Source organism: Aptenodytes patagonicus, chromosome 3 (genome assembly GCF_965638725.1).
Source record: "Aptenodytes patagonicus chromosome 3, bAptPat1.pri.cur, whole genome shotgun sequence".
Taxonomy (NCBI): domain Eukaryota; kingdom Metazoa; phylum Chordata; class Aves; order Sphenisciformes; family Spheniscidae; genus Aptenodytes; species Aptenodytes patagonicus.
Genome location: NC_134951.1, coordinates 1,224,560 through 1,239,315, shown reverse-complemented (window position 1 = coordinate 1,239,315; position 14,756 = coordinate 1,224,560). Strand labels below are relative to the sequence as shown.

Genomic DNA, 14,756 nt, shown 5'->3' with positions numbered 1-14,756 from the left:
CTCTCCATCCTGCTCCCCCGCCACAGCTCTCGCGACTGCTAGTGAATCAAGGATTAGGTGGATCATGGGGTCCTGGGGTGGGAAAGCAGCCACAACACGGGGGCTTGACTGTCTCCAGGAGCCCCTTCCCCAGGAGCACCTTCATGACATGCCTCCCCGCACCAGCACACAGCTATCCCGTGTCCCTGTGGCCGTGATTCACCTGCCTGGTTAGGAGAAACTGGAGCATGTTGAAGTGGTTTTTGTGTCTTCCCTTCCCAGGCTGACGGCTGCCAAGCTTTAGCAAGCCTGGTGGACACTGGAAATAATTTGTGTCTGCTTGCCTGCTGTCGGGGTTTTTTTTTTCTCAGAAGAGTCCTTGGGAGATACCCCAATGGCTCACTGGTCCAAAAAAACGTGCAGCAGCCCACTAGTGCTGCCAGACACTGGAGCTGCAGCCTGACACATGGCTGAGACAGGCCAGGGCTGTGCTTGTTCTCCAGAACTCATCCCTGTGGTTGCCCCATCACGGGGCACTGTTTCACCCTGATTTTACAGAAAGAAGCAGATAATTAAGCAGAGCAAATAGAAACGTCAGAGTGAGGGGTGAACGCTGCGAGCTGCAAGGGTCAAGATCCGCAAAGCATTTCAGACCTATAATTCCCCCTCCATTCAGATCAGGCTTCAGATCCTACTGTGGATCTGTCTCATCTCCTGCCCCATCAGCCCTACGCCCTGTATGGCACCGGCTGCCTTCGCCCTTTGATCCAACAAACAGCTGCAAACCAAAGCGCTGCATGGAGAGGACATCGATACCCAGTAGACAGCAGACAGCTGTAGTGTACACATCTGCATCACAGCGCTCTTAATTCTCTTAATAAACGGTGAAGACAAAAGGACCCCTAAAGGGTACAGCGCTGCTCATCTATTTTAGCCGTACACCTTAGGAAGGGACAACTGCACCCTAAAAACATCGCTTTCTTTCCACTGCTTATAAAGGAAACCTGGGGTGACTATTCTAAAAGTAATGGACCCTTTACGTTGTCCACAATGTCCGAGAGAAATATTTTCAAACCACTGCCCGCCCCAGCGCTGCTAATATCCTGGTGCAGGAAAAACTGGGACCAACGCCCTGTCTGCTGCCCTTGCACAGGGCGTTAGCCCCTGCCCGGACTGGTAAGTCCCTCTCCCATTCTTCCAGGTTCTCAACGAGACCCTTTGCCCGACCTGGGACCAGCTGCTGGTCTTTGACAATGTGGAGCTGTATGGGGAAGCTCATGAGATGCGGGATGACCCTCCCATAATTGTCATTGAGATCTATGACCAGGACACAGTGGTAAGATGAATCCCAGCAAAGGAAAATGTTTATGATTTAGATGCTGCGATCACTTCTAAGTCAGAGGCAAGGCAGATGGTGCAGAGGATGTGAGAAGCAGATTTTCTCCCGACCCTTGGAAGATGGTCCCCCCCCCGACATCTCCCATGGCATGAGCAGCCTCTGCTGCTCATTAGATCTCAGACTCAACTTAATGATATCTTATTTTTGGAGAGTGAAGCAAGAGCTTTTGTTTGTGAGGCTGGAGGCAAGGAGACATTACCTGAGTCTTTCCCTTTAGAAAAGCTGCTCAAGTCCTGGCCTCCTTGCTGTCCCAGCCCTAGGCCACCTCCTTCACCTTATCTGAAGAAGCCAGGAGTGAAAGCTGGCACTGAGCTTTGGTGTCCCAGGCCCAGTGGGCTGGTCCTGTTCTGACCACGATGGGGAGGGCTCTGGGGCTGACTTGGGAGACCTCATGTTGGATCAGCAAACCCATGCGCTCTCTTCGCCTCTCCAGGGCAAAGCTGACTTCATGGGCCGCACCTTTGCCAAACCGGTGGTGAAGATGTCGGATGAGCACTACTGCCCCCCACGCTTCCCCCCACAGCTGGAGTACTACCAGATCTACCGGGGCAACTCCACAGCAGGCGACCTGCTGGCTGCCTTCGAGCTGCTCCAGGTACCAGCTGGCCAAAGCCACCCCAGACCAAGGGAGGGAAAAGATGGGATGGGGGGATGGCAAGGGAGCGGGGCTTAACCCGTGCTTATATATCTTAGGTGCTGCAAGGAGCAGGTTGTTCATACATCCTAGAAAAGCTAGAAGGGTTTAGCACAGCTACTAACCCGGTGAGAGGGCAGCTCCTGCCCAGTTATGCTGGTCAGGATGATGTGCAGAGAGTCCCAGCCATCCTGCTGGACAGGACACCCCACTAAAAGTGTTGCATTAGCCCAAACTCCGCGTCATCACTGGGATACGGGAGGTGCCAATGGGAGTCCTGGCGTTCTTGGAGATGCCAATTTGAAGGTCTCAGGAAAAAGGGGTGTGAATTCATAGCAGCATCCCAAAAATATGATGAAAATGAATGAAAACGAATGAAAACATGTCTCAGCAGACTCCTGGCGTGCAGGGAGCATGAGACGTCCCGGCTAAGAGAGAGGCCCCAGCAAACTCAGCGCAGTGCTGGTGGGTTCGGATGTGCAAGGACCGACCTGCCACAGGCACCTCTAATGCGGCTGAGCACCAGCCAGGGGCAGCGGTCCCAAGGCTGGCCTCGCATCTGTGCGTGCCGGGAGCAGGCAGTGCTTGGGGAGGTGGACCCCTGGGGACTACGTGCTCCCTCCACCTCTGGGTCTCCCCTTTATTTCAAAGGAGACTTTGCTTTACACGCCTGCCTATCTGCCTGCAGTGTCCTCAGATGCCCTGCGACGATGGCGAGATCAGGGCAGCCTTGCAGGCTGCTGCTGAGCCTGGCGTCCCACTCCCCAAGGTGCTTGTCCTGTCTCCTCTGTCTGCCAGGGCAGGTGCTTGTCCAAGCCCTTTTTTTTCCCCCGAACTTTCCTTGCAATGGGGCGTTTTCTCTAGGGACTGGCTCACATCGGATATTTGGTCTCCCTCATGCCCCGGGTTGGAAACGGGACCTGAAACCTGCTCCTGGGCTGAGCTCTTGGACCATTTCTGCACCTCTTTACACCTAGCCCAGGCAGATGCAACTCCTTGCAGGAGGGAAAGGAACAGCCCTGGGGTTGGGGTGTGTTGGTGGGCTGAGAAGTTTGCTTTGCTGCTGGGTCTGTCCTGTGTGGAAGCACAGCACTGCCCAGCACCTTCTGCTCAGGTGTATGCCTTTTCCCAAAGTACCTGCACAGTACAGTCAGCTGGATGCTCAGCAACCCTTGTTGCTCCTGCACCCCTCTGAGACGGCACAGACCCCATGCATGAGAGCAGGGTGTGCCAGTTACAGCTGAGACTGACAAAAAACTGCTTCCCAGCAGCTGAGCGCCCGCTCAAAGGAACGGATCCTAATCCACGCTGCATCTCTTCCAGATTGGCCCTGGGGGCAAGTCAGACCTGCCCCCAATCGATGGCCCCACAGACGTGGACCGGGGCCCCATCCTGCCAGTGCCACTGGGGGTTCGGCCAGTGCTGAGTAAATACAGAGTGGAGGTAATTGCCTTGGAGCACCAAATTTTAACATTCAGCATTGCGTGGGGCAAGAGAGTCTGTCCATGGGTGCTTGAAGGCCAGGAGGGATCTCTGAGGCTCTGATGACTACCTGAGCACCAAGACCAGATGTCTGTACTGGCTGCACGGGGAGAGAGGCTGCAGCAGCCCTAAAAGAACAGGGAACTGGATCACTCCTTGCTGTCTTAAAGGTGGGCACCACAGCAAGTCTAGAGCCCTGCAGTAAGTGGCATTTGGGCCGAGACGCAATGCAGGGCACATTAGAGAGACACACGTAATACATCTCTACCCACAGCAGTCAGGTGAGCAGCATCCCACCAGTCTCAGGCATCAAGGGCAGAATGCCTCTCATGTATCTGCAGATATCTAAAGGGTGATGCATCCAATCAGGGCCCCTCTCCCTGGGTTGTCTTGGTGGTGATCCAGGCAATACAGCCAGTGACGTTCGTTGCACAATTCACCCATGGCTGTAGGTATCTCTGCTCAGGTGAGATGCTGCTGACCAGATCTCCAGGTCTCTAAAAGGATCCTAGCTCCTGGTCTTCCACACATTTGCAGCTGGTTAAATAAATCGTATTCCTCTGATGTGCAAGGTGAATACAGCCATGAGGAATCAGGAGGAAGAAAAATCTCAGTTTAGGGGAACTTTTGGTCATGGCGGCAGTCTGTTATCCTATGAAGGGAGAGGCAAGTTTCCCCAGTGATACTGATATCATTTTGACAAAATGATGCCAGCACTGAATCAAGAGCCACTGTGGGTGGACAAAGCTGGTCTGGTCCTGCTCTACGGAGTCCCATGGCAGAAAAAGGCTAGAAAGGGAGAAAGGCAGAAAAGGGAGTGTCGAGGGCAGCAGGTTGGAGACCTTATGCTGCCGCAGATCAGGTGTGGGGTGGATTATGTGGGGTGTCAGAGAGAGACTGTGCTGCAGCCCTGAGCCATGTGGAGGAGGAGAGGATACCTTGGGGATCCACCACTGCCCAGGTGATGACATTTTGCAGCAAAGTCCCTGCTCCTGGGCGGACGTGGAGAACCAACTCCTTTGGCTCCAGCCAGGGGCAGACCCTCTCACATTCATGTTCTTCCTTCTCCTCCTCCTGCCCTAGATCTTGTTTTGGGGGCTGAGGGATCTGAAGAGAGTGAACCTGGCCCAGGTGGACCGGCCCCGGGTGGACATTGAGTGTGCTGGGAAGGGGGTCCAGTCAGCCCTCATCCAGAACTACAAGAAAAACCCCAACTTCAGCACTTTGGTCAAGTGGTTTGAAGTGGTGAGTGTTTCCTCTTCCCCCTGAGCCCTCAGCTGAAACCCAGATTTTCTGGACCCCAAACCATGGCTGCTAGCCCCTTTCTTCAGTTTCCCCACAGCAATGGAGGACATGAGCTCCATCCCAGTTGGCGATGGCCTTTCTCTGAGGGCTTCCAAGCCATGCTGGAGCCGCTCCAGACCTCTTCCTCCGACATGATCCCTGTTTTAGTCCCTACTGGCCTTTCCAACCACCAAAGTAGACAACTCACAGCCCACACCCAGCCCTTGATAACCAGCACACCTTTTCTTCCCAGGACCTCCCGGAGAATGAGCTGCTCCACCCACCCCTCAACATCCGGGTGGTGGACTGCCGGGCTTTCGGGCGTTACACCCTGGTGGGGTCCCACGCCGTCAGCTCCCTCCGAAAGTTCATCTACCGCCCACCAGATAAGAAAGCCCAGCACTGGAATATGACAGGTACCAGGCTTGGGCCATGGGGACCTGCCCAGTACGGGTCATCGGTGGGGCATTGCGCACGGAGAAGAGGGAGATGGGTGGAGGTTTGTAAGGACTATGGGATATTGCCTGCTTGTTGGTTAAGCAAGCAGTGATTCAGGGTTTGGGTCAAGGGGGTGAGAAGGCACAGGGTGTGAGGCCGTGATTGCCCTTTGATTTTTTGATCTGTGGGTCTCACTGCAATAATTGCATGCTCCCCCTGATACCTGTAAGACAAGAAAGGTTGGTTCACCTCTAACGTCTCTGCAGCTTCATGACTCTACACTCCCCAAATGTTCCTCAAGACTGGGAGGTGAATTTGCCACGTTCAGTGCCTCCTGCTGCTGCTATCTGAGTAAAGACTAGAAAGCTACAGATTGAGGCCACCCTCTCAACCCCAACCACTACCCCATCTATCAGCACCCATGGCAAAAACCGTCACAAACCCACTTTCCCTGCACCCAGCACAGCAGCCGAGGGCTTGGTGAGCCACAGGAATTGCTCACCTCCTCCCAGTCCTTGGTGGACGTGGAGGCACTCTTGGCTGGGCAGAGACGGGAGGTCTGTGGGAGGATTGCCAAGGGCCATCCCTGGTTCCAGCCAGGGGTCTGGACCTGCGGTTGTGTCCATGCCAGCTGATACTTTCAGGGCAATCGTCTTCTCTGCGTCTTCTCCTCTGGAGGCTCGTGCAGGTGAAAAAACACAATCCTTTCTCATCATCTGCTTTCCTTTGCTGTGGAAGGGGGTTTTAATCATGCTGTAAGGGTCTGTGCTCATTTCCACCTCTTTTCTTCTCTGACCAAGGTGGTCACACATCACTCCTGCATGAATCCTGTAGGATCTCACCTAAGCTCTCAGTTTCTCCTCTACACTACCCTTCTCTAGCCTTCTCTTTTGTACTTTCTCTTTCTCTGTCCTCTGTCCAGCTAAACACCTCAACGGCTATCTGGCAATGGCCAATGGGGCCCATCGCTCTCACCCCACAGGGGAGATCGTTGTCAACATGGAACCTGAGGTTCCCATCAAGAAGATGGAGACGATGGTGAAGCTGGAAGCTGTGAGTATCCGTATGTCAGCACCACTTTAGTATCTCTTTCCTCACTGAATTTCCAGTCTTTGAGGGATTCCATCCAAATGGAGGCCACCTTGTCCTGCTGAACGTGGGGTTGGGCTGATGCCTGGAATGAAGGGCCTTGGGTAATCGTCAGTCCTACAGATTGGCCTCTTTCTGTCCTCTCTGAAATTAGCTGGTGCTTGCTGCCCAGAAAAGGAATGTCCTGGGCTATGCAAACTAGACAGCTTTAAGTTTTCCTTCAAAAACAGTCAGATGGGAATGAGCACCCACAAGCACAACCCTGTCCCCGTCTGTGACCAACGCAGACACAAGTGACCCATCAGAAATTCCCCATCTGCACAGCTGCAGCGATCCTGCCCTTCCAAAGCACTGCACGCTGCACAGCCTCTGCAAGCAGCCAGAGTCACGCAGATTTCCCTAATACCTTTTTCCTTTTTACGATAGTTCTGAGACGTTCAGATGGCTACGTCAGCTCTCTGAAATGCCTGTTCAGCAGTCCGGATGGGTGGTCAGCGAGGTGTCGCTGCACAACCAGTGTACAGCAAGTCTGAGCTGTACAGGACACAGCAGATGCTCATGGCATAGAGCTGATCCAGCCACACAGAGTCAGTCTGAGGCAGCCAAAGCTCTTTAGACCTGTTGTGCTTGCCCTGAAAATCGGGCGCCGTATGCATTGGACAGGCAATGTGTCCCAGAGGCATCAGGCTTTGTTCACACACTGAATGTGCCTGTGCCCATTTTCTTGTGCGGAACAGGAATTTCAACTCCTTCTGGTACTCGTTCCAGAGCTTCCTCCACAAAAAGAAACAGATTGCTCTTTGCAGGAGGCTCTTTGCAGCAACATGCACACGCAACCCCCCAGACAAGCAGCACATGTGCATACGTGTGCCTACAGGCATGTTGTGGGCTCCAAATATGCATGGCCCCTCACACGTGCGCATTTACAGAAAGGCTATGGCACGTACAAAGCCTCACAAGCACACACGTACAGATACATACACATACACACACCCCACAAGGTCCCTGGTGCATTTACGTAGGCACTTGCATGTAGAGTTCCTCGTATGTGCACAAGAAGCTGTCTCATGTACGTCTGCTCACACAGCTTCATGCAACGGGAGCTGCAGGATATCTATGCATGGGTATGTCTGGAACGCCCCAGCACCCACGTGCTTCTTGAAATCTACCACAGACCTTCCTAGATTGACAAGAAAAACTCCAAGAGAGCAGAGAGGTGTTATCCATGCTGAAGGCCAAAGTGTCTTTTCAGGCCCAATCCCTCGCTGTCAGGGACTGTGGTTCTCCCTTAGCAGAGTGCCAGAGAGACATCTGCCACGCGGAGATGGATTTGGTGCGTGGGTCACAGCAGACATCTCCCCTGTATGCAGAGCTTTCCCAGCCAGGGCTCTTCATTCAAGGCATTCGGTTCCTTCATCCCTGGGGAGCTGTCTGTGACTTCTAATGCATGCGTGTGCCGGTGTGTATTTGTACTCGGCTGAGGCTGCGCTGCTAACCTGCTCTCCCTCTCCCTGTTCCCTTCCACCCCGGGCGGCAGAACTCCGATGCGGTGGTGAAGGTGGACGTGGTAAGTGACGGATCTGCTCTGCATCCCTGCTCCCAACCCTCCACACCCCATCCTGCCCTTCCGTGCACCTTTCAACGAGGACCATGCATCCTCACCAACCCCAAGATAGGCGGGGGCCAGCGCCCCTTCGTCCCAAGGCAGAGACAGAGCAGCGTTGTCTCATCAACAGATAAGGCAGTGGCCTGGTCTCTGCAGCTTGGGAAGCTCTTCTGGGCCAGCACTTCTCAGCCCAGCTGTGCCAGGAGGAGCAGGGCAGGCAGCACCCTGCGGGAGAGATGCTGGTTATTCCCACCACAACCAGACACCAGCTGCAAAAGGCTTTATTGCACCACTGAGTGGACCCAGGGTACTCTGCCGGGCAGAGGGAGGATTGCTACCGTGTAAGATTCAGGTGCTGCAGCACCTGTGTTTCCATGTGGGAAATACATGGATGAAAGGGATGACGGACAGGAGGGGAACGTCTCGGGACTCTGATACTGTGTCCCTCTGGAGCCTTGGGCATCTTGCTTTGCTGCTCTGCGCCTCAGTGTCTGCGGCTGTAAATGGGGGAAAGTGCTAACGAGGCCACCCAGCCAGGAGGGTTCTGCCTTCTCAGGGGCTTCACCCACCACCTTTGCACTTCAAGAGACATTTCACTTTCATCTGATCCCTCTTCTCTGTCTTTGCTTCCCTTGTCCCTGCAGTCTGAGGAAGAGAAGGAGAAAAAGAAAAAGAAGAAGAAAGGAGGAGGAGGAGAAGAAGTAGAAGAGGAGGAGCCAGACGAGAGCATGCTGGACTGGTGGTCCAAGTATTTTGCTTCAATTGAGACTATGAAGGAGGTGGGTGCAGAGCGGAGGAGGGGTGTATGTAGGGGGGGAAGAGGAAAATGTTTCCAGCCCGCGAGGTCTCACCTATTTCCAGCTACTTCCAAAGGCTTGGGGCTGTGCTGCTTTCCTCGCTAACCTTGCCCAACTGTCGGCAAGGCTTTTTTCTACCTGGCAGAGCTGAGCAGGGTTCCTCTTCCTTGAGTGCACCCTGGGTGGACTGGTTTGTATTCAGACACAGGTATTTAACCGCATCAGTGCTCAAGGCTGCACTGAGAAACTTTGATTTCTCCAGCACTGCCAGAATCTCGCTCGCAGCTCAGACGGGCAGAGCGAGCTGTGACCCTGAGTTAGGCACTTCCAGTGAGCACAGAGACCTCGGCACAAGCACCCACCCCCTGTTCGCTTCATTTCTCCCCCAGCAACTCCGGCAGCAGGAAGCAGCCGCAGCAGAAGCGGAGGAGAAGGAAGAAATGGAGACTGCAGAGGGTAAGCAGGTTGTGAACGAGGGAGGGAGCGTGGCAGGGAAAGGTAGGACCAGGACTCCTTTTGGTGCTTGAACATGCTTTTGGAGCATGCTGTTGCTCTTCTGCCACGCTGTATATCCCCACGGAGGATCAATTTTTGTGAATGCAAGCCTGGTGTGGGCTGCGTTGGGCTAACATGCTAACGCCAGGTGAATCCAAACCAGAGCATGGTATTGTGGCAGCCTCCACCCCATCCGTGCCAGGAGGAAGGCCACGTGCACGTAATGCGGACTAGTGACCAGGATCCACGTTATTGTCCCAGGACATTTTTCTGCAATGACAAGTTAGTATGTCGCTAAAAGTCCCGTCACTTTGGCCGTGCCGATGTGCTAGCTATAGGACTGTGTGCTTGAAGTCTGTTGAGCACGCCAAGTAATAGATGCTTCTAGATCACCTTCATGGGGTTTTCCATTCTCATTTTGCAGGAGGCTTAATTTTTTTTTAATTTTGCTCCAGTTTTACAAGGGAAGATTCAACCAGACAAAAGGTCTGGGATTCATCTAATCCGAGTGCTTTTACCGGCATGTAGAGGCCTCCTTGTCTGCTGTTCTAGCACAGGCAGTGAAGAAAAATACGCACTTTTAGGGCAAATTCTCTGACCTATTTTCAATACCATGTTACGATAAGATGAATTGTACCCTAAATGCGTTTTCCCCTGAAGGAAGTCGGGGGGTCTGTAGCTCAGATGGGGTGTTGCTGATGTCTAAAGTTAGGTGAGACGAATTTTGTACCACAAGTGATGTGGGCCAAAAACACTGGTGAGTTGGGACGTGTTGGTCAAGGGCGACTTTGTCCATTTGCAGCCTGGGGCCTCCTTGCCAGTCCCACCAGCAGGGCTTGGAGGGATTTCCCTGACGACTTTCACCCATGCTCTCCCTATGTCCCGCGTCCCCATGACAGTGGGTTGCTGTCATGCCGGGGCAATGCAAAATCCATCTGATTTTCCAGCTGAGAAAAATACGGAACCTGGTTTCTTTTGGAAGACTAGTCTTCGTATGACGAGAAAGATGAGGCCGGGTCTTGCTGAGCTTGGAGACAACTCTGAGCAGCTTCTTCCTGGGCTTGCTGTCGTGGCAGGGCGGCTGGAGGGGTGTCTTGTGTCCCCCATTGTTTTCTTTTTGTCTTCTGAGAAGGGTGCATTTCCCTTTGGCACTCCCATTCCTTCCTCCTTTCCTCTTCCACATTAAGTCTTTGCCTGTTGTCATCTGTCTGTCCCCATCTGCATTGCCCAGCAGTCATGAAAACTGGCAGAGGCAGCGAGGGACGGGGATGGCAGAGGGGTGGGAGAAGTTTTCTTTGAACGTGCCTTTCCAGACGGCCCGTTCCCAGTGTAGTTGATGTCCCTGGCTGGTGGTTGCTCTGAACAGAGACCCTAACAACCTGTCATTGCAGCTGGTCATGGGCAACACCTCTTTAAGGGCAGCGGCCTGTGCTCTGGTGCTGAGCATCAAGCACTGTCCCCTCTGCGATACCTAGGCTGGGGTTTTATTCTCCAGGCTGCGTACAGCAGGAAAAGCCTCCAGTAGAAGGAAGAAAAAGAGATGCTGTGGGCAGGATCAGGTCTTCTCACTGCTGTTGAAGCTAGCCAGAGCCTAGCACTCTGTCCATGTTTTGTAGTCCTCCAAATGACTTCTGCTCAGGTCAGCTCTGGAAGTTCACTGCACAGAGACCTCTGGGCTCCTGGAGATGCTGTGACCTGGGCAGCAGTGGCCAGAGTCAAGGAAAGACAGGAGAGGGCTGGGATGGGAGTTGCAGGCAGTAGCAGCTGTCAGCTTTCATGCTCCTCCTCTTTGAAGGACTTTGATCAAGTCCCCCCTCCCTGTCTCCTCCACCCCTCCTCACCCTCATTTCCATCTCCTCCCTCCTCGCCGCTTCCCCTCGGACTCAGAAATCAAACTTGATGACTCTCCCCTGAAAGGCTCCAAGGGTCAGGCGAAGAACAAGGAGAAGTCCAAGGCACCCAAAGACGATAAGAAAAAGAAGCAACAGTCAGCCCCTGAGCTTCCCGAGAAGAAGAACAAGCAGAAGATTGACGAACTGAAGGTGCGTGTGTCGGCAGGGGAGGAGAAGGCCCTGCCTGCTTGGTGGCAGGCTGGAAGTCTGGCAGGATGGCAGTCCCAGCCACCTGGAGATCAGAGCAGGATGGATCAACCCTGCATGAGGCACCTTGCCTATCTGAGGGGTATCTAACCCTAGGCGAGATGTGCCTTGAGACCACCAGCTTCTCTCCATAGCTTGAAGGAGTCAGAGGCAACAAGCTTTACAGAAAAGGGGTTGCCCTGGGATAGGATCATCCTTGGGGCAGCTTGGATGTGCCCTGGCTGGAGGGGAGAGTTTTCCAGCCTGGCTATGGCTGGCCCAGCCGGGACTCAGGGCAGGGATGGGCTCTGGTTCAATGTACTGGCCCGTGGTGTTTATTAGGATTAATGTAGTCTTGATTCTGGGGTGCAGAAGGGGTTTGAACCTGGGTCTTGCACAGAGGGGGGACAGCCACCTCGCCCATTCAGCTGAGCTTCCCTCTTGTACGTTATCAGTGCGGGGAGGTGCTTGTGGCATAAAGGTCCAACCCAATGACCCTGGAGATCCTTTCCCTTCCTAGAGAATTGGGCATCAGGAGCTGAGATGTCCATGTTCCCTCTGAGTTGACTCGGGTAGTCACCGTATCTTTTCCTCACCTTTTTTTCTTTTTACCTAGTTCCCCTCCTTTAACTTTCTGTCATCTCAGGTCTTCAACAAAGAGCTGGAAACAGAGTTTGATAACTTTGAGGACTGGCTGCACACCTTCAACCTGCTCCGTGGGAAGATTGGGGACAACGACGACAATGCAACAGAAGAGGAGCGGACAGTGGGGAGGTTCAAAGTGAGTTTGGTTGCCGAGTCGGGCCAGGGCAGGGGCAGCTTGGGGAGCCCTTGCCAACAGGTTTCTCTGCTGAAGCTGGTTTAGCAGGAAGGAGTTGTATGCTGTAGAAACCAATTTGCATTGACCCAGCTGCAGGCACCTTGCAGGGAGAGAAAGCCTCCCAGGATAGCACCAGAAATCAGATAGCTTCAAAAAGCACATCCACAGAAGTGGTGAACTGCAAGCAAGCAGATCCTTGATGATTCTTACAGAAGTCCGAGGGAAAAGCAGATCCTCTTTCTTGCCCACTGTGGAAATAAGTCTTGCCCTGGCTTCTCTCTGAACCATTTTTCACCAATACCAGTCACCTGGGCTCACGGCCATGTTGCACCATTGCCAGGACCCCCGCAATGTAGGAGCACATCTGTCAGCTATATGATTCTTGGACAAGAACCTTTTTGAGGGTGGGATCCTGGTCAGATGAAGCCTGTTGATGCCGGTTTTGCCCTTTGTTTGCTTAGCAGAGGAGATGAGCAGGCAGTTCCCCACTTTAGCTATGATCAGATGCTTAGGGAGCATAGAAATCAGCAGTGTTTCATGTGGTAATTCCCAGATTTTTCAGCCCATCCCTCGTCAACCCTTTTATTCCCATTGCTTTTGTCCTCCTGTCAGTTTTACTCTTGGAAATCCCTGTCCACAAGCACCTTGCTAGTTTGATTCCTCTGCAGGCCTCCTTCCCATTGTCCAATTTCTCTGCTCATGGTTGCAAGCCCTGAAGAGGTGCTTGCACGGTGGAGGAATTTTCCAGATCTGGCCTGTCTGCTCCAGCACATGGCTAGAAACAAGGATATTGACTGGGTCCTCAGGAAGGGTGGTTTGGGATGGGTCTGCTTACCCTGAGCAGCAGAACTCTCATCGGGCTGTGCACTCCCTCGCACCAGGGCTCCATGTGTGTCTACAAAGTGCCGCTCCCTGATGATATCACCAAGGAGGCAGGATACGACCCCAACTTTGGCATGTTCCAGGGGATCCCCAGCAATGACCCCATCAATGTGCTGGTCCGAGTCTATATTGTGCGGGTGAGTATAACTGTGTGGTGTGGCAAGGCGTGATCCTGCGCTCCCTTCCACGGTGCACACCCAGGAGCTGGTCCCAAAGCCGTAGGGATGTTGGTTTTTAGCGCTCAGAGCATCAGGGCCAAGGACGCAGCATGAGGACTGAAGCAACTCATTGATGGGGACTTCAATGGTGTCTCCATAGCTGTGTGCTCCAAGCACTGGGAGCAAGCCAGATCCAAGCTCCTGCCAGAGCCAGAGACCTTTCTTCTGCTATGTAGGATGGACCGGCGTGTCTGTCCTAGTGCTTAACTCAAGTTGAATCATTTGGATCAGCCTGGACTGCGAGGTGCCGGTTCCTTACATAGCCATGACACCTCAGTGAAGCACACGCAGAGTCGAATGGGTGCTGGCAGGGTCTAGTAGACCTGGTTGAAGGGCATGGCACCTCCTTGAACACGCGCTAAGCTAACGCACGTTTCTTTATATGGAGCATGCTCTGGAAAAAGTCCTTTCCTGACCCTTAAACTAGTCACCTGTGTGTCCCCAAGCATGTGAGTGAGGTACTGAAGCCGGGCACTTGAGAGGGATCTCAGTCCTGCTAGAAGCACCGGGGCTGCTCTTTGTCACCACCTTGTCCCGGTGTTTTACTAACGCAACCTAATTCTGGCTGCATTTCCCGCTAGCCTAACTCTCCATCTAGTGCTGCATCCCATTGCCCAATGGGGTAACGAGTCTCACATCCATCACCGATGGACTGAGGCTGCAATGGTAGGCACCAGCCTGATCAGCACCAACAACCACCAGGACTGGCTGGATGTGTCCTGGCATGGGCATCTGCTGTTGTGTGCCATGATGGAGGGTGGGACTGGAGAGTTTGGGGATACTCACCCCCTTTATGGGGAGAAGCCAGAAGCCCTTGGCCCTAATGTAGCGAGTGGAGAGAACAAGAGGGGAAGGGGAAAGTCGTCTTGACATCTTGGTCGGGTTGTTGCTCTGGGTCTTTCTTTAGAGGAGCCTGTTTCTTTCCACCGATGAAAGAGATGCTAAAGGAGACTGTGGTTATGTCTCTCTGAGGGGACACAGCCAGCCCCAACCCCTCCCCAAACCGGGACAGGGATTAACACAAGGCAGGACTTATCCCCAGTTTAAACCAAGCCACTCTATTTAGGAGGCCCAAAGAGCGTAGCCGCATGCCTACAGCCAGGCAACGCCAGCTGGTCTCAGGGATGGAGAATGGGGCCATCCCTGAATTGCTCGCTACTGTGGATGGCACTGATGTATCTCATCTGTTCTCTGCAGGCCACGGACCTTCACCCAGCTGACATCAATGGGAAAGCCGACCCCTATATTGCCATCAAGCTGGGGAAGACGGACATCAAAGACAAGGAGAACTACATCTCCAAGCAGCTGAACCCTGTCTTTGGAAAGTGAGTTGCCCCAGCCCTGTTACCTGTCTGCACCTGGAAGGGGTGAGCTAAGCCTGAGCCAAGCTTGCCAGCCCTCGGACCTGCACCCTAGCTGTCCCACAGCTGCTGCTTGGGCTCAAAAGACGGGACTCATCGCACAGAACTTTCCTTGCAAGCAGTGTAGGCATCCTCATTTCAGCCATCTGTCCTTCTTTGCCAGTGGTATGGTCAATATAGTAAAGGGCGTTTAA

General features: G+C 53.5%; 1 protein-coding gene across 9 annotated transcripts in view; it reads left to right on the top strand.

Moving 5' to 3' along the window:
• The window catches only part of OTOF (otoferlin), a 120,042-nt gene that overhangs the window by 95,806 nt on the left and 9,480 nt on the right, over window positions 1-14,756 (top strand). For 4 of the 9 annotated variants that reach the window (XM_076332485.1, XM_076332483.1, XM_076332489.1 and 1 more), the window contains 13 exons: window positions 1,181-1,315; window positions 1,812-1,973; window positions 3,336-3,455; window positions 4,578-4,739; window positions 5,032-5,194; window positions 6,139-6,269; window positions 7,843-7,872; window positions 8,556-8,690; window positions 9,098-9,164; window positions 11,121-11,245; window positions 11,928-12,062; window positions 12,983-13,120; window positions 14,399-14,526. In XM_076332485.1, the coding sequence (XP_076188600.1) occupies window positions 1,181-1,315; window positions 1,812-1,973; window positions 3,336-3,455; window positions 4,578-4,739; window positions 5,032-5,194; window positions 6,139-6,269; window positions 7,843-7,872; window positions 8,556-8,690; window positions 9,098-9,164; window positions 11,121-11,245; window positions 11,928-12,062; window positions 12,983-13,120; window positions 14,399-14,526 (1,631 nt within the window). Of the gene's footprint in view, window positions 1-1,180; window positions 1,316-1,811; window positions 1,974-3,335; window positions 3,456-4,577; window positions 4,740-5,031; window positions 5,195-6,138; window positions 6,270-7,842; window positions 7,873-8,555; window positions 8,691-9,097; window positions 9,165-11,090; window positions 11,246-11,927; window positions 12,063-12,982; window positions 13,121-14,398; window positions 14,527-14,756 lie in introns of all 9 variants that reach the window. The other 5 variants (XM_076332488.1, XM_076332486.1, XM_076332484.1 and 2 more) reach the window with 4 other exon arrangements.